General features: G+C 32.8%; 1 protein-coding gene across 1 annotated transcript; it reads left to right on the plus strand.

The window, feature by feature from the left end:
* Positions 1–6,184: 6,184 nt before the first annotated feature.
* On the plus strand, positions 6,185–7,953 carry LOC117904965 (cytochrome P450 CYP736A12-like). Its single transcript, XM_034817798.1, has 2 exons — positions 6,185–6,889; positions 7,048–7,953. Exons 1-2 carry the CDS (start codon positions 6,206–6,208, stop codon positions 7,870–7,872), a joined length of 1,509 nt encoding a protein of 502 aa, XP_034673689.1. The 5' UTR covers positions 6,185–6,205; the 3' UTR covers positions 7,873–7,953.
* The last annotated feature ends 16,836 nt before the right edge of the window (positions 7,954–24,789 follow it).

The raw sequence follows: 24,789 nt of genomic DNA on the forward strand, positions 1-24,789 counted from the left end.
AAGTTTACGTGGCCAACTTATCGTTTGCCTATCTAAATAAAAACTGTTATATGCTCTCTATCTATCCAAGCTTAATTATCATTTTGTGCTTCATATTGTATGGTAGGGACAATATTTTATAATTTCAATTCATCTTGTTTAAAATGTTTGTGTGTATTTTCTATGAGTTTTTGTAGTAGCATGCATGGTGTTTAGAATGTTAGCATATGTTGTGTAATAATTTCTATGGAGGACAATGCTTAAAATGTTTGTACTTGTGCATTAATAAATATTGTACTACATCTATGGAAGCTTGAAAGTCCCATACAATGCCATTGTGACATACGCGAATGGTTCGAAGTATGTTATTAGATGCAACAAATTATTGAAGTGAATATCTTGGTTTTATAGGTGTTAACCAAAATCGCGTAAATACAAGCAAAAAACTTAAGAAAAAAATATGAGATTTTAATATGGTTTGATGATCTATGTGATGCCTATGGCTATAGAGTGTAACAACATTCAACAATCCACTAATCAAAGGGGAAAAAAAATGCAATAATGAAATTTTCAAAAATCTTCTCAATTGTCTTCGCATTCTCTAAAAAAACCTTAAAAAAATATAGTAAGGTTAGGTATATAATGAAGACAAACTTGTCATTTATCACATAAAAAAAAATCTTCAAGGAACGCTACCCCCTTCAACCTTTGTGAATTAACTAGACAACTTGATCACCATGAGCTCAATAGAGAGTTTGATTCTCGGCATCTTAAACGAAGTGCAACCAAACTTATTCAAACTTCAAAATCCAATAATGGGTTGATTGCTTGTTATGTACAGTCATTTTAAAACCCCATAATCCATTTACAAAATTACCTTGGGGCATATAGCATAGCTTCAATTAAAAACAATGATATATCCAAAGAAAAAAAGATAGAATTAGTCCAATCAAATGGGTTTTTAAAGGAAAACAAACATTAAAATGTCAAAAGATAGAGAATTCAACAAATAGAAAATTGTGTGAAAGAGAGATGTTATGGAAAACTACTTGAAAAAAAGAGAGTTGAAAATTAAGGGTCTGTTTGGTTGGTATTTTTAAAAATTATTTTGAAAAAAAAATTTTAAGAATAGTTTTTAAGAACAGTTTTTTGTGTTTTCAGAAACAAAATTTAGTTTGAAAACTACATTTTAAAAAATAATTTTTGTTCTCAAAAATCCAAAAAATATGTTTGATTGAATTAAGAAAAAAAGTGTTTTAGAACAAATAAAATAAAAAACATGTTTGAAAGTTGGATTTTTTTTTTAATTGAATGATTTTTTTGTAACTCCTCTCGATTAATGAAAAAATCCATAAATAAAATAATTCAACAAAAGATAATAATAATTGGTTTTATATTTTAAAGTCAAGTATTTTCTTTAACTAATTGATATTATAAATATATAAATAATTTTTACATTCACATTTTAAAAAAATTAAAAATATTTCATTTTGAAAATTTTATGCATTAATTTTAGTTTTTTCAAATGAAGGATTACTTTGTAAACATTTCCAAATATGTTTGATTTCAATAATTAATAAATTATATAATCAAAATATCATAAATTGGTAAATATCAATTATTGGATTTTATGAAGATAAAATTTATGATATCAAATAGAAATGCATTATACTTAGAAATAAATTATGTACTTTTTCTATTTTAAATGTAATTAATAATATAAAAAATTAATTAATAATGATATATTTATGATAATTTTTTGTTTAAAAATATTTATAATTTGATTTAAAATTAAATTTTATTTTAAATTTTATAATTATATAAAAGATAAAAAAAAATTAAAGTAAATCAAACTAATTTATTTATAAAAATTTATTAATTTTCACTATTTTACTTATTTTATATATATATATTGGGACTAAAACTTGTTCTCATTTCTCTCCTTTTTCTTCTTTCCTCTATTTCTATTCAGCTCCTATTCTCTGTTTCTCTTTCCCTCTTGTCTCTGTCTCTCTTCCAACATCCAAACTTTTATTCACAACAGTTGAACTACTTCTCTCTTCTAAGATAAAAAAATTACTCACTGAAACCAAAATCGAGATTGTGTTTATTGTAAAGATTCCTTATTAGGGTTTTAGTTTTTGTTATAATTTTTGTATTCTTTTCTATTTTTTTGCATTCTTGGTCTTTTGTGTTATTGTTTATGTTCTGTTTGGTTTATGGGAAATCCTAAAATTTATGGAGGTTTTGGCTTTGAAATGCATCCAAAAAATCATATGGGGATAAATCCTAAAATATCCAAAAAAATATTGAAACGGAAATGACATAAAATAAAAATGAAAATTGTCGGATAATGTTGAGTTTTTGGTTGAATTTTTGTAAGACCCAATTTTTATTTATTTATTTATTTTCCCATTTTCTGATTTTCCCTAGTAGTGTAAAAATTTTCCTTCCTAGTGAAGAGTGAAAAGATGAGAACATTTAAAAACACTGATTGAAAATATGACGAACATTTTTTTTCTTCTTAAAACAATGGCAAAAACACCATTTTTTTGTTCTTTGAAAATCGGGCTTTAGAAAACATGGAGAACAAATGGGAACAAAAAAAACTCTCTTATCAAATACGTTTTGTGTGTTTTTAATTCTCAAAAACAGAAAATAGTTTTTGAAAACACTAACCAACCAGCCCCAAGTCATTAAAATAATGAGACTCGCGAGAAAATTTTTGCACATAGAAGACTTTGAATATGAAAAAGATTTTTCTGTCCCTTTTATATAATTGATTGGTTGTGAAGGTGATAAAAGGGAATTCCTATTCTCAATACAAGAAATCCTTCTATTGTCGTTCTTCATGCCTAAACAAAATGTACAGCAAACAAATTTGTATGTTTTTAGGATGTTCTATAGATTTAAAGTGAATGTAGTTGTATGCATTTTGTGGTTTAGAGTGGGTATGGAAAGAATGTTATTGAAAGTAGGCCTTTTTTTCTTCTATGTATGAATACGGGATTCATGGGTTAAATAAGGGATTTAGCGTGTATGTGTTGAGGCAAAGTTTTTTAGGTTTGTGTATTTTGGTTGGTTGGTGGGAAAACTCAAGCCTTTATTTTGTGGATTTTCTGATTGACGTCGGATATTGCTATAAAAATTCAACGGGGATCACAATTCCACGCTCAAAATATTGTGAGGAAATTAAAATTTCAGGTGCCTCAAAAGGTTCTCTTTTAGGATTTCAAATTGCGTTTGTTAATTTCCCGAAAAGCTTCAATAAAATGGGTGGCCTCTTTCATTGTTACCCAAGTCTAGCCTAATGGAGTTGTGGGAGCCATGAATCCAAAGAATGGGAATGCATTTAAAATGAATGGGCAACGGGTGAAGCCATACTTGGAGGGCATGAGGGAGCGAGGAGAGGAATAGTTGATATCTTTTCATCCTACCCTCTTACTATTTTTTAATATAATGATTTATTTCACGAGAATGGCATATGGTGGGTTGATTTGAGGATGTGGATCATAGTGCTATTTACTTTTGTTTTTATGGATTTTTGTCGCCCCGTACTTATCACAATTCAAGTGTAAGCCATTACTCTACTTTGCTAACACTCTTTTCTCTCAAAACCTTTCAAGAATCAAACTTGGAAATTCTTAGTAGAAAAGTTTGGTAATGCACAAGCAATTAGTCCCAATACGATGTTGAGATAACATTAAAGAATATGAGGTACCCTTCCAATAGTACTCCTATCTCTTAAAAATATTCAAAAATCAAACTTGAAAACCTTTTCAATAAAAAATAAAAAAATAAAAAACCTTGTGCATGATCTACTAGTCCTAGCATGGTATCGAGGTGTACTACTAAGGAGTATGGGATGGTATATCATGGATATGATGAAAAAAGAGTAAAGATTTTAACTAGTATAATACTCTTGAGGGTAGATGCGTTTGGGTCAAGATAAAATTGTGTATTATTTTATTACATACATCTAATAAATTATTTTATAATTGTTTAATCCATAATTTTTAATAAATGTAAAATTTTTAGGAGGTTTCGTAAAATAGTTTTTTCATATATATATTATATTCTTTGAATTATCTTATGAATCTCCTTCGGAGTTGAGTCGCGTTTTATGTCTTTTCTTCTACTAAGACATATATGGAAGTGACAAGCACTAATTTTCAGCCATAAAATTCAATATCGAGTCCTGTGTTCTTGTACTAAGAGACATAGATGGAGGTGACCAGCATTCATTTTCAACCATAAAAGTCAATACCTTCACACCAAACGTGGACGAGATTGCACCATATTTTCAAACAACATGTGAATGACACTGCACCACATGTCACTCAACTACTAACCTTTAAGCCACATCCGTGCATGAGGGAGGAAATCGCGTGAATATGAAGGTGAGGTCAATCATTCTAGGAGTTAAAGGTTTCCACACTGGAAATCGCGTGAATATGAAGGTGGGGTCAATCATTCTAGTAGTTACAAGGTTTCCACACTTGAGGGGCAATGATGTGGGAAATAATCCCATTGATTTCGGAGCTGGTAGTGCAGCAGATATCAAACGCAATGATAGTGGAAGCTTTACTACCAAGGAACTGCACCCTCAACTAACAATGTCAATTCTCTCCAATTATGTAGTTGCTGGTGGACTGCATGAAATATTCTTGTGCTTAAGGGGAATATTTTGCTATGAAACTTTTGCGTACCTGAAAATAATCTCATCATGGTTTTTTTTTTTTTTTTTCCCACAAAATAATTTTGCTTGAAACTGATCTCTTTTGGTAATTTTGCTAGCTTGAAGTCGCCATGAAAAAGTTTTAATGCTAAAAATTCTTTTACCATAATATATTCTTTTATAGCAATAATATTTATTGGAAGGACTAAAATTTGTGTCAGCAATAATCAACGTTGAAGACCCATCTTTCGTTTGAAACCAAATCATCCTCCTTTGAATCGAAATCCATGCATTTTCCATCCTTGAATAACAACCTCATAACCTCATTTGGGTCAAACAAGCAAGCAAACATGTGAATCACGTAGGGGCCCCCGGTTGAGGGATTTTGGATTTGAAAAAAGTTTCTATTTCTAATAACGAAAATAATGGACATTAAATTGGTAGCATTTTATAAAATAAAAAATATTGCATAAATCACTTGTATTTAACTTTCATTTTCTAAAAACCTTAGAGAAAAAAAAATGTAAAAATCACATTGGTCCATGTAAACAATTTTCAAATTAACAACCTTATTTTGACTGTTTTTTATTCTTATCAAACTTGCTTTACTTACTCTATAAAAATAATGTCCACTCATGTAAGATATAAAAGTTTTAAAAAATATGATTTGAAAACACTTTTAAAAAAACATTTTAAAACATATTTTTTAAAAAAAAAATTGAGTAAAATGTTTGTGGGATGTATCCTTTAAATTATAAAATAGTTTTCTAATTTAAAAAAATATTTTATTAGAACAATTATTTTATAAAATATATTTCAATTATTCTCAAGTGTTTTTTATAAAGCATGGGCGACATATATAATTGAAAGATGGAGAATAGTCTAACACATCTATTTTATAGAGGCGGTGTTTAAAAATAAATTTAAGAAATGGATTTTTAAATGTAAATTCTGAAACAAAATTTTATTTTTAAAAATAATTAAAAAGTAATTTTGAAAAACCAATTTTCTTCTCTATGCTAGGAAATTAAAGACCTACTTTGGTAGATGCTTTTAAAAAGGAAAAAGAAAAATACGACCTTAGATTTATAAAATCCAAATTTAATATATTCAATGCATATGCTATTTTTGACTTAAATGGGTATTAACACGACACGAGAGTATAGGGGAGGATTCAATGTTTTTTTTTCAAATGCATTTACAAATACATTTTTCCTATTTGTTTCCTAGTTGGTGACGCAGCCTCCAACTAAACTAAGACAAGGAATAGCTAATACCTTATTTTCGAAAGGTCATTGCTTGCCACGACTTTGCGAAGGCAGGGCCTTTCGAAGACTGCCTAAAAAGACATATAGTCTTTTTATATAAAAACAAAATTCCAAAAATGTGTTTGGTGCGGCCACGATAATTCTTGCCATATGTTTCAGTCTGCACCTCCACCACACGATACATGGCCTTCGTACCACTTGCGATAGTACAATAAATACATACCCATGGTAATCTTCCATTATCACATTCCTATCCCAAGTTCGTTTCCCATTTCCTCCAATGGCTCTCTTCACCGTTCCTATTCTCCTAGTCATTCTTGGAGCCTTATGGATCACCTTATCACAGCTAAAACAACTACGAGCAAGCCACCAGAAACTGCCACCCGGTCCCTGGGGGTTACCAGTTATTGGTTGCCTCCATATGCTGGGAAACCTTCCTCACCGCAACCTCACCCGGTTAGCCAAGAAGTATGGTCCCATCATGTATATGCGACTGGGGTGTGTTCCAACTGTCATAGTCTCATCGGCCCAAGCCACCAAGCTATTCCTCAAAACCCATGATGTTGTGTTTGCCAGCCGGCCTAAGCTCCAAGCCTTCGAGCACCTGACCTACGGGACTAAGGGCATTGCCTTTAGCGAGTATGGTCCTTACTGGCGCAATGTTAGAAAATTGTGTACAGTAGAGCTTCTTCATACTGCAAAAATCAACTCCTTTGCCTCAGTGAGGAAGGAGGAGGTAGGGATGTTGGTGCAGTCACTTAAAGAAACGGCAGCAGCTGGAGAGGTGGTGGATATCAGTACAAAGGTTGCCCAGGTTGTCGAAGATATGACGTACCGGATGGTTTTTGGGCGCAACAAGGATGGCATGATTGACTTGAAAACCCTTATCCGAGAGGGCACCAGGTTGGCAGGGACTTTTAATCTTGGAGATTATTTTCCCTTCCTTGGGCCTCTTGACCTTCAGGTATATCTGCTACTCCTTGACATTGGTAAAGTTGTCACTTTGTGGAATGCATTAATCTAGAAAATTTTAAAATACATAAGCTTGTTTTTTATTAAATAGACCATAGAAAATAAATTTAATATATAGACTAGTTATTTCTAAGCTTTTCTGTCCTCCAGGGGTTAGTTCAACGTTTCAAGGCAATTAACAAGGCTGCAGATGAAGTCTTAGAGAAAATAATTGATAGACATATACAAGATGGTGGCAAAGATCATAACCATTCCAATTTCATTGACATCATGCTATCCTTGATGAGTAACTTCAGTAATCTTCGTAGTGAGTCTTCGTACATCATTGATCGGACAAATGTGAAAGCAATTTTATTGGACATGCTTGTGGGTGGTATCGACTCTTCAAGCACTACGATTGAATGGGTTTTCTCAGAACTCCTACGACATCCTAGAGTAATGAGACAACTTCAACATGAACTACAAAATGTAGTTAAAATGGATCGCATGGTAGATGAAAGTGATTTGGAAAATTTAGTATACTTGAATATGGTGGTGAAAGAGGTCCTGAGACTACACCCAATTGGACCATTTTTAGTCCCACATGCGTCCACGGAGGACATCACAATTGAAGGACATTTCATACCCAAAAGGTCAACAATTCTTATAAATACATGGGCTATTGGAAGAGATCCTAATATTTGGTCTGACAATGTTGATGAATTTTTACCGGAGAGGTTTATTAACAGCAATATAGACCTCCAAGGACGTGACTTTGAGCTTATTCCATTTGGATCTGGTCGTCGAGGATGTCCTGGGATACAACTAGGTCTGAGAACTGTTCGACTTGTGTTAGCTCAATTGCTGCATTGTTTCAACTGGGAGTTACCAAACGATATGTCATCAGATGAGTTGGATATGAGCGAAAAATTTGGTTTAACAATGCCAAGGGTCAATCACTTATACGCCATCCCAACTTATAGATTATTAATTTAAAATTTATATAATATTCTGTATCTTATAGTACTATGGGCATGTAATCGCACAATAAATTAATAGAATTACATTTTCATCTTATACACTGCATGCATTTTATATTTATATTTTACTTACAATATTCATCTAGAAGGTGGATATATGTTCAGATGCTATTCTCAGCTCCTAGTTATTACATCAATCTATCCATGTCTTCATCTCACCTTCATATTTCCTGACCTGAAAATCTCTGTGGATCATATTTCTTTAGGGGGTCTGAGTGTTTGTTCTTCTAGAGAAGATGGAAACCCAAAATTTTAGAAAAAGAAAAAATTAACACTCAAAGGATCACTAGGAAGAAGATGGGGAGATAAGCTATGATAAGAATGAAAAAGATGAAGGCATGCATTGATTGCTCCCTCTCTCTTCAAGTTTTATGACAAAGGTAGAATGGTGTCTCTCTGAATGTGAATAATAATTTTCTCTATGTTTATCTCTGCATGTTTTTTGAATTGTGTAATAGCTCTTCTCACACTAGATCAGTTGATGGATTAGGATTAATTCCATTTTTTTTTTCCAACAAATGATGTCATTTTGCTCTTGCCTAAGGTTTGAAAGTTGATATTGTGAATTATTATTTAATTAATGTTGTGATAACTAGAAAATGATTAAATTGTCAAATTCACTTCTGAAAATATAATTTATTTTTAGATTAATTTTAAGTGTGTATATATATATATATATATTTATAATTATTTTTTAACATAAAATTTTAGTTTTTATGCATGTAGAAAACAAAATTGAAATAAAAATCTATTTTTTATATGTAGAATGGAAATAACATAAAAAATAATAGAAAAATAATTCATTTTTTTATAATTTCTTTCATCAAGTTTTATCTTATACTTAGGATACCTATGTATGGATTCTTCTTAATTATATAAAAATACTTTTAAATCATACTAAATATTCTTTAAAAAAATAATAATAATGAATTAAAAATCAAAATAATGAATTGCTTTTTTTCTTTGGATTGTTTATGACTAACCATTAAAATGATAGCATTTTTTAACACACACACAGATATATATATATTCACTTTTATTTCCTAAAAAAAGAAATAATTTATTATTTCTTCCACAATTTAATAGGAAAAGTCTTTATTATTCTCATTCTTAGTGAAAGTATTGTAACGTACACTTGTGTAGAATATAAAAGTTTTCAAAAATATAATGTGAAAACATTTCAAATCTTTTCTAAATAAATATTCAAAAAACTATTTTAATGAATAGAAATTTTTTCAAATGTATCTTTTAAGTTGCAAAATAGTTTTGTTACTTCTAAAAACTATTTTAATGGGTGCAGGGATGATAATTCTGCCCCTAGTTTCCAATTTGCATTTCCACCGCACAATACATGGCCTTGGTATGACTTCAAGCAATATGTATAATTCAAAGTAATTACATCATAGGATTGAGACCCACAACAGCAACTTGTCATGACTTTGCGAAGATGGGGCCTTTCGCTGTCTGCTTAAAAAGGCAATAGTGGTATATAGTCTTAATCTATAATGTGAAACCGGTGGCAATATTTTTTCGAACTTTGTGGTTGGTGCAGCCATGATAATTCTTTCCCGAGCTTTCAGTTCCCACGACCACAGATGACTCTTTTTGCCACCGTAAAGTTGTAAACTACCAACCAGTCCCCAGGGTTTACCATTATTGTTAGCATCCACGTGTTCGGAAACCTTCCTCGCCCCAGCCTTGGTCGCTTAGCCAAGAAGTATGGCCCATCAAGAAGTGTGTTCCAACTGTTATAGTCTCATCAAGCTTACGTATATATATATATATATATCGCCAAATGATTGGGTGTGAGCAATCTAAGGGAATCCGGCCACATAAATCACGCTCATCCGTGATTTGGAATCCACATAATCACGTTCATCCGTGATTTTCTTTCTGTCAATATCTCTATATATCAACTTTGTTTTTTTGGTTATATATTCCTTAAATAACTTAGCCCTATTTATGGTTATATATTCTTTAAATAGTAGTAGTCTTGTATTATATAAAGAGATGTTGTAATGCAAAACATTATTGAAGATTTTTATCAAATTACTTGTGTAATCCTTATATGGTATCAAAGCATTCTTCTCCCACGAGATCATAAACATCTTCCAACTCCATGTCGTTAAGTGTTGACTTTACTCCTCCTCCGGAGCCCACTGGCTCCAACTCTGCGTCTCCCCTTCCTTTCGTTACTATCAACACTTCCAGTCAATTGCCCTACAAACTCACATCCTCAAATTATCCTTCCTGGTGTGCAACTTTTCTCACCATCCTCATTGGATATGATTAGATGAAATATTTGGACAGCACCCTTAGGTGTCCTCCTAAACCTGCTGCAGATTCTTCTGCCTTTGCTGTGGCACTCTATGCGCACTAGTACCGATAGGACTAGTTATTGTTGAATGTTATCTTTGCTTCCGTTTTGGAAGCAATTATGCCCCTTATTGCTATGACCACTACAAGTCGCGATGTCTAGCAGCATCTCGCCCGCTTATTTGCTATCAAATCTCGGGCCCAAATTATGCAATTGAAGGAAGATCTCACCCTTATTCAACGGGGTTCTCGCACGGTGTCTGAGTTCCTTCATGCAGTTAAGGTAATTGTTGATGAACTCTCATTGATTGATGCGCCCGTTTCAGATGATGATTTGACATTATATGTGCTTAATGGCCTTGGTTCTGAGTTTCGAGATATGGTGGCTCCCATACGCACGAGAGAAACTGCCTTGTCTTTTGCAAAGTTGCATGACTTGTTAATTGGTCATGAACACTACCTCAAACGCATGGATGGAAATTCTTCGATCCTGGTTGTCACTACCAATTCCTCCAAACGGAAGTCGTTGAATCCTCGGTTCAAAAATAACAAGAACCATTCCAAACAAAATTCCTCCAACAAAACTCCTTCAAAGAAGTCCTCTGTTGTGTGCCAAATCTGTGATCACCCCATTCACACTGCAAAGAATTGTGCCAAACTACAGTCTCGACCTCCTGCCAATTGCACTACTTCTTCGGCTCCATCAAATGGCAAATGGCTTCTTGATTCCGCTGCTTCTCATAATATTACGTTTGATTTGGCTAATCTCTTCTTTCATTTTGAATATGATGGACAAGATGAGGTTGTTCTTGGAAATGGTACAGGTTTGCAAGCTGCTAACATCGGTTCCACAACTATTTCCTCATCTTCCCGTTCTCTTACTTTAAAAGAAACCCAACATGTGCCTCTTATTCACAAAACTTTGATCTTCGTTCATAAGTTTACTCATGATAACAATGTTATTGTTGAATTTCACCCCTCTTTTTACCTTGTGAATGATCGGATAATGAGAGCGGTGCTCATGCGCGGTAGGTGTGAAGGTGGTGTTTATCCTGTGGAACTATGTTCTTCCTCACCTTAAGCTCATGTTGTCACCTTGGTTGGAATCCGTGCTTTGTTTGATTGTTGGCATCATCGATTGTGTCACCCTGTTCCAAAACTTTTATCATCTCTTCTTCGTAGTTATAACTTACCTATGTCCTCCTCTAAGTCCTTATTGTCATGTATTTCGTGTCATTGCAATAAGTCGCATAAATTGCCGTTTAGTGTCACTTCCCTTACGAGTCATGCTCCTCTTGAATATTTATATGCCAATGTTTGGGGACCATCCCCGATTCCTTCTATTGATGGCTACCAATATTATGTACTTCTTGTTGATCATTTCACAAAGTACTGCCGGTTCTATCATATGCGTAATAAATCGGATGTATCCTTTATTTTTGTTCAATTTACCATTATGGTTGAAAATCAATTCTCCGAAAAAATTAAAAAAATTTATTCCGACAACATTGGTGAATTTATCAAACTTAGACCTCTTCTGGCTGCACATGGCATTAGCCATTTTACAACTACCTCGCATACTCCCAGCAAAATGGCACTATCGAACGTCACCATCAACATATCGTCGAAATGGGTATGACCCTTTTACATCATGCCTCAGCTCCTTCTACTTATTGGACATATGCTTTGGCCACGACAGTTTATCTTATTAATTGTCTTCCTACTCTTTTACACTTGCGTCAAAGTCCATTTGAAGTGTTATTTGGACGGGTTCCCGACCATCATAAGTTGCGCACATTTGGCTGTCAATGCTACCCTTGGCTAGTTCCTTATTGTACTAATAAATTTCAACTCAAGTCCCAACCTTGTGTTTTTCTCGGTTATTCCCTGACTCAACATGTTTTTCAATGTTTGGACATTCACATGTGTAAACTTTATCTCTCTCGTCATGTCACTTTTGATGAAAATATTTTTCCTTTCACAAAGGCAACACTTCTGCTCCTACGGTTGCTACTACACCTTGTCCTGCTCATTCATCTCCTTCTCCCGTTCATCCGGTTTGCATGGTTCCATCAGATGATATCTCTGTCACGCCTATAGCGCCTGATGCTACGGAAACCTTGACTTCATCTCCTACACCAGGTATGACTTCCTCTTCTCCTACTAGTAATCCATCATTCTCCGAGTCGTCTCTTCCTATAGCACCCGTACCTCTTACCCGTACTCATCCCATGGTCACTCAGGCTCAGAATAATATTTTATGTCCTAAGCACCCTCTTGCACCACCATTGGAACCAACCTGTGTCTCTCAGGCCCTCAAGGACCCCCAATGGCGTAAGGCCATGGAAGATGAATTTACTGCCTTAGTTTGACATGGCACTTGGAACCTGGTTCCTAAGTCCTCTGTTTCCAATTTAATTGGTTGTAAATGGATGTTTCGAATTAACTGTCATCTAGATGGTACAATAGATCGGTTTAAGGCACGTCTTGTCACTAAGGGGTTCAATCAGCGCCTGGGTGGCGATTATACTGAGACCTTCCGTCCCGTTATAAAACCGACCACCATTCGGCTTATCCTCTCGCTGGCCTTGCCAAACAATTAACCTTTCAAGCAAATCTACGTCAATAACGCGTTTTTTCATGGTCAGTTAACTGAGCAAGTGTTTATGCAGCAACCTGCAGGCTTCATTAATCAATCCCATCCTCATCATGTTTGTTCTCTTCAGAAATCCATTCATGGTCTTAAGCAGGCACCTAGGGCCTGGTACAATGAATTGCGCTCAGGCCTTCTTGAGTTGGGGTTCTTTAATTCGAAGTCTGATAGCTCCTTATTCATCTTCAATCGGGATGGAATTCTACTATATGTGTTGGTATACGTTGATGATTTAATCCTCACCGGCAATAACAGTCAGTTTTTACAACATGTTATCAAGTCCTTAGGTGAAAGATTTTCCTTGAAGGAACTCAATGATCTGCATTATTTTCTCGGGGTGGAAGTTATTCCAGTCCAGCAAGGTTTGTATCTTTCTCATAATCGTTACGTTCATGATCTCCTTACCAGGTTGAAGATGGTTGGTGCTAAGGAAGTTCAAACACCCATGTATGTGTCTGCTAATCTCATGCTTGATGATGGTTCAACTAACTGTGATGCTATTGAATACAGAAGCACCATTGGCTCTCTCCAATACCTCTCGCTCACTCGCCCATACCTCGATTTCGCAGTCAATCGTCTTGCTCAGTTCATGCACAAACCGACGGTCACGCACTAGCAACATGTTAAATGGCTCTTGTGCTACGTCAAACAAACCATTCACTTCAGTCTCTTATTGTGTCATCAATCAAACCCAATGCTTAAGGGCTTCTCCGATGCTGACTAGGGTGGTGATCTTGATGATCGAAAGTCTACCACGGCTTATATGATTTTTCTGGGTAATAATCCTATCAGCTGGCGCACTATGAAGCAAAAGGTCGTGGCTCGCTCCTCTACGGAAACAGAATATCAGGCACTGGTCACTGCAGCTTCAGATATTATTTACTGTTCTTTTCAATAACATAACATCCATGTATAAGAAAAAAAACTAGGAAACAGAATATCAGGCACTGGTCACTGCAGCTTCAGATATTATTTACTGTTCTTTTCAATAACATAACATCCATGTATAAGAAAAAAAACTAGGAAGCCATAGTTTGTCAAGGAATGGAGGAACTGTGAATTGTTTTTGCAATGGAGAGGACCCAATTTGGCCCATGGATGTGTGATTCTCTCTAGTATTTTAGTGTACCATTTCTAAAGAGGACCTGATTAAATTTTTTATAAGAATACGACAGTTTTAAAAAATAATTTCTAAATTACCGTAGTATGAAAAATAATTCTAAATTTATCATAGTTTTTGCCAAATGAAATTTAAAAAAAAAATCGTCTCTTCAAAAAACGATTCATGAATTTTTTTCAAAAAAGAAATCATTTTTCCAAGACACGATTTCTAAAATTCTATTGTGAAACCCTTAAAAAGGCCAATGTTTTTTTTATTATTATTTATGGGATTTAGCTGGTACCACCCGAGAGATGGAGAGCTTTCTTGGTAGGATGGGGGGGACCCCTTTCTGAAGGAGGGCAGCTTCATAGACACAGCAGAAGGTGATGGCCGGCCATGCTTGCTGATGGGGTGAACAGCAGGGCAAGTAGTGGCTTGCCAAGGAAGGAAAGAAAATGGGGATTTAGAGGAAAAATGGGGAGGGGATTTTTTTCAGCTGGCTAGAGGAGACCTTGAAAGCTATTAGAGGAAAAACACAGGTATCATTTCTGCAAGCTATGGATTCTCTTGTGTTCAGGGTATTTTATGATGTCTTATGGGTATTATGAGATGCTATTTTTGATGCTTGAATGTGCGTTTTTTTTTTTTGGGATTCTCACATATTTTTATGGAATCTAAACTTGCTTATACTCACTCGAAGCTTGATTTCCAACCTATTCATGGTCTCTGTTTTGATGTTTTATATGAGATGTTGGCATTCACGTATTGATTTCTCTTTGGGAACTTAAAATGGGACAATAGATGACATTGATGTTTCAGCCAATGTAGTGGTTATAAGTTTCTCCATGCATGCCACCACCTTTCCTCTTTCTACGTTCCCCATTACCCATTACCCACTTCTCTTTCCAGCTCTCCACTCTTCCCCCCACACCTCCATACCCGCGTCATGCCTATCCCCATTAGGACCCCGAAGTCACTCACCTACATGCATAGGAATCGTGCATGCGTGGAGCCATGGACGGCGGCAGCAAGCTGCCACCAGCTTGCTGTGGATGGTGGAGGCGGCACGCGGTGCCGCATGATGGTGTGCAGCTCCAGAAGGTGTCGCGGAGTGAAGAAAATGGTGTGAACGGAGTTGTGGCAGCAAGGGAGCAGTCAGCTGTAGCAGGCCGTGAGGGTGTTCGCATGAAAAAAAAAAATATGGAACGAATAGGAAAGAGAGTGGGAGGTGGCTGCCAAGAAGTTGGCTGGTGAAGATGATGATGCCCAGGTGGAAATGGCTTTGGGCTTAAGTTTGGGAGCCCAGCCCAAGCTTGTTGATGGGGGTAGCATCTTCTCAAGTAATTGGGCTTGCCCATATTGGCCTTGAACTTGGGCTTAAGTTGGAGCCCAGGCCCAAGCTTTGATGGTGATGGTGCCTTGGGCTTAAGTTAGAGCCCAGGCCCAAGCTTTGATGGTGATAGTGCCTTGGGATTAAGTTGGGCCAAGCTTTGATGGTGATGGTGCCTTGGGCTTAAGTTGGAGCCCAGACCTAAGCTGTTGGTGACGGGTTTGGGCTTGAGTTGGAGCCCAACCCAAGCATGTTGATGAAGGGCCTCATGCCCCCTATGCTAGCCACCCTCATTGGCCCATGCTCACATCAGTTTAGCCCATTAGGTTGCCCAAATCCTAAATAATTCTCTTAAAAATCTCTAATATCTATAATTAATTAATGCAATCATTCCCTTTTATTTGTTATCTTATTCTATTTCTACCAATTTATTTAACTCAACTTGAAGACGATTAAAAGACAAATTATTAAGGTTGGATATCCTTTCAAAACACAAGATAATTTATATTTCACCTTCCCATCTTTAAATTATGTCTAAATCACCATATATGAAAAGCTTTTGTATAAATTAATTTATATTGGACTCAAAATAATTTTCTACATTCTAAACTTTAAATCCCATTTTCAAAACTTAGGTCTTTAAGTAATTTTTCAAAAGTCTCATGTCTTAATTTAATTCTTCAAATATTCATTTAAATCTTATTTTCATCAATTAGAATTTTAATCTCGTATTTATCTAGTTATTTAAAGTCCAATCCTTCAAAAATTCCATGTTTTAATTTAATTTTCCAATCCTAAAAATACTACAATTCATTTAAATATTATTTTCATTAATTAGAATTATAATCTCGTATTTATCTAGTTATTTAAAGTCTAATCTTTCGAACATTCCATATTTTAGTATTTATTTAGTTATTTAAAATCTAATCCTTCAAAATTCCATGTTTTAATTTAATTTTTCAATCCTAAAAATTCTATAATTCATCTAAACCTTATTTTCATTAATTAGAATTATAATCCCGTATTTATCTAGTTGTTTAAAGTCTAATCCTTCATAAATTCCATGTTTTAATTTAATTTTCCGATCCTAAAAATTCTACAATTCATTCAAATCTTATTTTCATCAATTAGAATTATAATCTTGTATTCATCTAGTTATTTAAAATTTAATCCTTCAAAAATTCCATGTTTTAATTTAATTTTTCAAATCCTAAAAACTCTGCAATTCAACTAAATCTTATTTTCATCAATTAGAATTATAATCTCGTATTTATCTAGTTATTTAAAGTTTAATCCTTCAAAAATTCCGTGTTTTAATTTAATCTTTCAAATCCTAAAAACTCTGCAATTCAACTAAATCTTATTTTCATTAATTAGAATTATAATCCAGTATTTATTTAGTTATTTAAAGTCTAATCCTTCAAAAATTCCATGTTTTAATTTAATTTTTCAATCCTAAAAATTCTACAATTCATTTAAATCTTATTTTCATCAATTAGAATTATAATCCCGTCCATATTTTAATTCAATTTTTCAGTCCTAAAAATTCTACAATTCAATTAAATCTTATTTTCATCACTTAGAATTACAATCCCGTATTTATTCAATTATTTAAACACTACAAGAAAAATGGGAAACAATGACGTTTTTTAAGCGTCAAGAAAGGTAACAGATGACGCTTCTTTCTCTAAAGTGACCTCTTCGCCTCTGTCATTGTATGTCTTAGGCAACAATGACACTTTCAGGAAGCGCCATCTTTGGCTGAAAAAAGCCCACCAAAATAAAGGTTCTGTTTTTGGCTGAAAGATGACTTTACAAAACTCTAAATCCGATCTTCACCGTTCAAATTTAAGATTAATGACTTATGAACCTCTCCTCCAAATTTCAGCTCAATCAGACTATGAACAAAGCGGCATCGGACATTTGATGAAATCTGGGCATGATGTAAAAAACTGTTGTTTTTCTCTCTTCTCCTCTTTCTCTCTAATGACTGTCCGAAACTCCAAATCCGATCTCCACCGTTAATATTGAAGATACATGAGCCACAAACCTCTACTTCAAATTTCAACTCGATCGGACCACAGACTAAGCGGGATCGGACATTTGATGAAATCTGGGCATGATGAGAAAAACCTGCGTTTTTCTCTCTTCTCCTCTTTCTTTCTAATGACTTTCCGAAACTCCAAATCCGATCTTCACCGTTCAGATTGAAGATAAATGCGTCACAAAACTCTCCTCCAAATTTCAGCTCAATCGGACCATAGACGAAATGGGATCGGACCTTTGATGAAATCTGGGCATGATGAGAAAAACTTGCGTTTTTCTCTCTTCTCTTCTTTCTCACTAAAAACGATGGCTCTTTCCCTTCTTTCTTGTCTTCCAAAAGTTAGGGTTTTCAATAGAGACTTTATAACAAATTCTAAAATACCATGCATGTCCTTTTTCAATAAATTAAAAATAGTATTCTTTATTTCATCTTTCAATAATAATTTTTATATATTGAACTCATAATGAATTTATATTGTTTAATTATTTGATATTTTAGGTTAATGTTGGTTTAATTTGAATATTGATATTTAAAAAAAAACTAATTTAATAGAATGAGCTTAATTCCCATAAATATTAGAAAATTTTTATAAATATTCTTATTGCACTTAGTTTTATTGTGAGTCTAATCATCATTAAATTAATTTAAATATTAATTTATTTCATTTTAGTTAAATAATTTCAAATTTATATTCATTAACTATAAAACCTTCTCAAATAAAAGGGTTAAACCCAATAAATGTGGCCCAAGGCCCGAACAAGTGCTCAAAATAGGCCACTTTTTTGTGTTTCACAAATAAATTAACAAATTATTTTTAAATGAAATATAAGATAATTTCTAATTTAATAAAAATGAAAAATAGTTTATGAAAATAGATTGTATTGATACAAACTATAAAAAAATTAATATCAAATAATAAAAAAATAATTTATTACGATTTTATTTTATTTATATCCAATTTTTTTAGAAAAACCTTAATGTAGCAACTTTATGTCATTAATATTAATGTCAATTTACCATAATTACTTTATAGAATAAAATTCTAATATCAAAATTTGTATAAGTTAACTTAAAAACAAAAATTTTAAAAGTCAATACAATTATGACACTTATCAGGAGCGTCATTACATACCCATCAAATAATGATGCTTATAATAAGTATCAAGGTAAATAATAAAATTATGATGCTTCTTATAAGCGTCATTATATACACAGTTATAAGGAAAAAGATGACATCAAATAATGACACTTATAATAAGTATCAAGATAAATAATACAACTATGACACTTCTTATAAGCGTCATTGTATACCCTCAATAATGACGCTTTTAGAAAGCATCATAAAATAAAGCGTCATTAATTTCAATTTTTATAGTGAAAGTCTAATCCTTCAAAAATTCCATGTTTTAATTTAATTTTTCAATCCTAAAAATTTTATAATTCATCTAAACCTTATTTTCATTAATTAGAATTATAATCACGTATTTATCTAGTTATTTAAAGTCTAATCCTTCGAACATTTCATGTTTTAATTTAATTTTTCAATTCTAAAAATTCTACAATTCATTTAAATTTCATTTTCATCAATTAAAATCATCATCTCATATTTATTTAAAGTCCAATCTTTCAAAAATCTCAATTTAACTTTCAACCTTAGAAATTCTATTATTCGCCTAAATATTATTTTCGTTAACTAGAATTCTTATCCCCTATCTTTTTATTCATTTAATGTCCAACTCTTCAAAAATTCAACGTCCTAACTTAATTTTCAATCTTAAAATTCCACTGCTCCTTTTCTATTCGTTTAAAATATTGTTTCCGTTAAGTAGCATTATTATTCCATATTATCTGTTTATTCTAATCGTTAAAGTTTAATTCATCAGAATCCGACTTTCAAATCTAATTTCCAATCTCAAAAACTCCACCGTCCATATATCGTCGTTTAATGATTATTCTCGTTATTAATGTTATCTCATCCACTTACTTATTCAGTTATTCATATACCAAAGATCTCATTTCTAAATAAATTCTTAAGTTTTTAATCTCTAAATTCACAACTTCAAATCTCTAAAATTCCATCTTTCGCAATTATTTACCTAAACTTTATTATTTCACCATCGTTATTTCATTCCTTTACTTATTCACTCATCCACTTATCCCCTCATTTAAAATCCCGAACCCTCAAATCATTTTTAAGTTTCCAACCTCGTTCAAATTTAATTTCTAAAAATTTTCATTCTCACATTTAATTCCTGAAAGTCCAATCTTCAAATAAACTCTAAAATCCCAATTTTCTTTAAATAACCTTCGAGACTCCAATTTTTCAAATGAATTTCAAAAATCCGATTTTCTCTCAAATAGCTTTAATTCCATTATGGTCTTCAAACAATCTTCTTCTCCTCTTGATTTTAATAAGTATGAACGAATTTTTCGTAATTTTGAATAATGGAATTTATGGGATTAATTCATGTAAAATAAACGGGTTTTGGTGAGGGCCCCGCATATGTGACTGATCGATTGATTGACTGATAGATCGATTTGATTATGATACATGATTGATTTATATTACTCTCTAACATGCATGCTAGAAATTATTCCTAAATTGTGCACTAACCCCTCTATTGATAGCGCATGGTGGATCGTTGCCCAGGTATGTATCCATTTTCCCTCTAATCGTTGTCTATGCATGTCCCAATTCTCACATGTGCATGATCTATCATGGGTATTAATTGATTTACTCATCCATTGCCATGATTGCTTCAATTTTATTAGTAGAGACCTGACTTTAGGGACTTAGAGGGGTGCTACGATCTTTACCGTACCTTCCCGATAAGTAACCTGACCCCCGAGCCTGATTCAGTTTTTCACATATCACCTTTTCCAAAAATAAGGAGTCACACTTAAGGTTTTCTTTCTTATTTTGTTTACCCTTTTTTAAAAAAAATAAAACAAAAATAAGTAGCGACTCCAAATCATTATTTTAATCAATAAAATCATTTTTCAAAATTAACATCGAGCACGTCATCGAGTGGAAAACGCATGAGCCGAAATGCGGGGTCCACATCTAATTTTTTAAAAAACTTCAAAAATCCATTTTTCCATTCTCTAGTATACTTATATAATAATACAATTATTATAAATATATATTATAAATTATTTAATTTTATTTACTAAATTTAATATATATTATTTATATATTTACTAAATTAAATTTATATATTAAATTTAGTAAATAAAATTAATTAATTTTATAATATATATTTATAATAATTGTATTATTGTAGAAGTATAATAAAGAATGGAAAAATAGATTTTTGAAGGTTTTTTTTTTTTTTGTTGTGAAAATTGGTCTTTTGAAGAGCCAATTTCTCACTTTTTTTTTCTTTCTTTTTTAATAAATTAATAACAATTTTTTTTTAACTCAGTTTTCTTATAAAATTGATAATAGGTTTTTTTTTTTTTTTTAATTCCAAAGTGAAAGAAAAAAATAATAGATAAATATTATTTATCTTATATTAAAATTAGTATATTTTTTAGTATATTATTTCTCATTTCTTAAATTTTTTTAAGAGAATATTTTAAAAAATAAAATAATAAAATAAAGTAAGAAGTGATAAATCTTCTTTTCAAGAGGTGATTTATCACTTGGAATTGTTTTTGGCCAAAATCGTATCTTCAAGAGAAGATTTCTCAAAAATAGAAATTTGAAAATCGTGTCTTAAAAATAAGATTTTTTTTTTTATATAATTTCTTTAAAAAGTCATTGTAGACCCCTCCTAGAGACAAATAGGGCTGGCATTTTTTTTTTTCCCATTATTAATTTTTACTGACCACCCGGGAAAGAGGCTATCTGGGCGGCCATGAGATGTGATCGGGCTAGCTGGGGCGGCGAGATGGGACACGAGACAGAGGGTTGGTGATGGCAGAGGAAAGGAGAAAAAGCGGGAAAACAGAGAGAAGAAAGGGGGATCGGAGGAAAGGAGGGAGAGGGGAAAAAACGGAGAGGGAGCGCAGGGGAGATCAGGACGAGAGAGAGGAAGGTGATGCAGCGAAACATTCAGGTAAAGACCTCTGTTAACCTCATTTTTTTTTGTGATTTGCTGTGGGTATCCAAGACCCCAAAAACGCTTGCTCTGTTTTTTTTTTTTGCTTCTTGCAACTTTGTTGATTTTTTTTTTTTTTTCTGTAAGAGGTTGGATCCTCACCTTGGTTTGATGCTTGATCATGGCATTGAGGACTTCCAATGTCACTCCCCCCCTGCATAGCTGGACACGGCTGCATTGAACCCATGCCATACCTTCTACCCCTTCCTCTTACCCTCGCATGGTCACGCATGGTCATGCATGACCGCCACCTCTCATGCCTATCCCCTCAAGCTCGCTCGGTCGGATGGATCAAGGGCAGCATTGGAGCTCCTCTCTCACGCTCGACGCCATAGCATCAGTGAGCCCCACCTTCTGAGGTCCTTATGATCTCTTTAGTCATCACCTTCACCATCATAAGAGCCGGACCAGCCAAAAGCCCCAGATCGACGCTTATCCTGGGCACCGTCGCCGCAGCCATTGCCCCCACGGCCGTCGAGGCAGCCCGAGTCCGACTGTGACAGCAAGGAGCCGCTTGAGGAAGACACCGGAAGGCGCGCAGCACGCGGCAGGATGCACCCTCGAGCTCGCCTGCGTCGCGCCCGACCCGGGTGGTGTTGCTGCCGGAGGGGGAGCCGTCTAGGAGGAGTTCGCCCAGTTGCCGTCCTCTCGCGTCGGCGACATGGGCAAGACCACCGTGGGGAGAGGAAGGCTCGATCTCCAGCCGGAGGAGCGCATGGATGCGTCGGAGCAGCGGTGCGCGCCGGCTGCCAGCCTTATCCCGGCGTGATGGAGTCCGCCGCCGCCGCGAAGAGAGAGCGTGATGGAGTTGCAGCCAGGCGAAGCAAGCTGGTGAGGAAGACGACCCCCCCCTGGACCCCATGCTAGCCTTGGATTTGGGCTTGCTTTTAGAGCCAAGCCCAAACTCATGATCCAATTCCTCCTTTGGATTGCCCATGGTATTTTGGGCTTGTTTCTTGGAGCCCAGCTGTTTCAATGAGTTGACATGGGCCTGGGCTTGTAGATTGGGTCCATGGGGGAGAGAGAACTCAAGCCCATTTAAGACTTTTTTTATCCTTGTTGTTATTATTACATTAGTTCTTGTTATTATTTTTATTAACCCAACTTTTAGAATATTATTATTATTATTGCTAATTCATCTTTCAAAATCTCGTCATTATTATTACTATCCTTATTAATTCAATTTTCAAAATCAATATTCTAGTAATTTGATATCATTATTATTATTATTAATTCGACTTTTAAGGCATTATTATTATTATTAATATTATTATAATTAGCGAATATTATTATTATTATTGTTGGTGGATATTATTATTACCACTATTGTTATTATTAACTGATATTATTATTAGCGGACATTATTTTTGTTAGTTATTATTATTATTAATTCAATTTCTCGAACCTTATTATCGTTATTATTATTATTATTATTATTATTATCGTTATTATTATTTCTATTATTGTTATTATTATTGTTATTATTATTGATTATCATTGTTACTATTATTATTATTATTATCAATTGTTATTATTATTACCATTGTTATTATTATTATCATTGTTATTATTATTATTAATTCAATTTCTCGAACCTTATTATCGTTATTATTATTATTATTATTATTATTATCGTTATTATTATTCCTATTATTGCTATTATTGCTATTATTATTGTTATTATTATTGATCATCATTGTTACTATTATTATTATTGTTATTATCGTTATTCTTATTATTATTATCATTATTATTATTATTATTAATTCCACCCTCAAAATCTTACTCTTATTTTCATTATTAATCCAACCTCTTAAAATCTTATCATTAATCTTATTATTATTATTATTAATTCCACCTTCAAAATCTTATCCTTATTTTCATTATTAATCCAATCTTTTAAAATCCTATCATTAATCTTATTATTATTATTATTAATTCCACCTTCAAAATCTTATCCTTATTTTCATTATTAATCCAACCTTTTAAAATCTTATCATTAATCTTATTATCATTATTATTAATTCCGCCTTCAAAATCTTATCCTTATTTTCATTATTAATCCAATCTTTTAAAATCCTATCATTAATCTTATTATTATTATTATTAATTCCACCTTCAAAATCTTATCCTTATTTTCATTATTAATCCAACCTTTTAAAATCTTATCATTAATCTTATTATCATTATTATTAATTCCACCTTCAAAATCTTATCCTTATTTTCATTATTAATCCAATCTTTTAAAATCCTATCATTAATCTTATTATTATTATTATTAATTCCACCTTCAAAATCTTATCCTTATTTTCATTATTAATCCAACCTTTTAAAATCTTATCATTAATCTTATTATCATTATTATTAATTCCACCTTCAAAATCTTATCCTTATTTTCATTATTAATCCAATCTTTTAAAATCCTATCATTAATCTTATTATTATTATTATTAATTCCACCTTCAAAATCTTATCCTTATTTTCATTATTAATCCAACCTTTTAAAATCCTATCATTAATCTTATTATTATTATTATTAATTCCACCTTCAAAATCTTATCCTTATTTTCATTATTAATCCAATCTTTTAAAATCCTATCATTAATCTTATTATTATTATTATTAATTCCACCTTCAAAATCTTATCCTTATTTTCATTATTAATCCAATCTTTTAAAATCCTATCATTAATCTTATTACTATTATTATTAATCCCACTTTCAAAATCTTATTCTTATCTTTAATATTAATTCAAACTTTCAAAACCTTATCATTATTATTATTGTTAATTCAAACCTCCAAAATCTTCTTATTATTATTATTAATTCAAATTTTTCAAAACCTTATTATCATTATTGCTATTAATTCAAACTTTCGAAATCTCATCATTAATCTTATTATTATTATTATTATCAGTGGTTTATTGTTATTATTGTTATTATTAAAATTTGTACCCTCGCAATTTAATTTCCTAAAGTTCATTATATTATTATTATTATTATTATTATTCTTATTATTATTATTATCATTATTAAAAATTTACACTCTAGCCATTCAATTTCCTGAAGTTCATTTATTATTATTATTATTATTAAAAATCTATATTCTCGCAGTTCAATTTCCCAAAGTTCATTCCTTATTGTTATTACAACTTCGACTTTCAAAATCCATATCCTTGCAGTTTAATTCCCTGAAGTTCATTTCTTGTTTTCTTTGGCAAATTTCCATTTTGACTACCAAAGCTCTAATCTTTTAAAATTAATTCCCGAAATCTCCAACTTTCCAATAAACTCCAATAATCCAGTTTTCACCCGAATAGTTT

Source organism: Vitis riparia, chromosome 17 (genome assembly GCF_004353265.1).
Source record: "Vitis riparia cultivar Riparia Gloire de Montpellier isolate 1030 chromosome 17, EGFV_Vit.rip_1.0, whole genome shotgun sequence".
Classification (NCBI taxonomy): Eukaryota; Viridiplantae; Streptophyta; class Magnoliopsida; order Vitales; family Vitaceae; genus Vitis; species Vitis riparia.

What these genes read in the sequence shown, in the direction of transcription:
- LOC117904965 (XM_034817798.1), top strand. Translation starts at nt 6,206, where the DNA reads ATGGCTCTCTTCACCGTTCCTATTCTCCTAGTCATTCTTGGAGCCTTA. An exon ending in TTGGGCCTCTTGACCTTCAG is followed by an intron (nt 6,890 to 7,047) that starts GTATATCTGCTA and finishes TCTGTCCTCCAG; the next exon opens with GGGTTAGTTCAACGTTTCAA.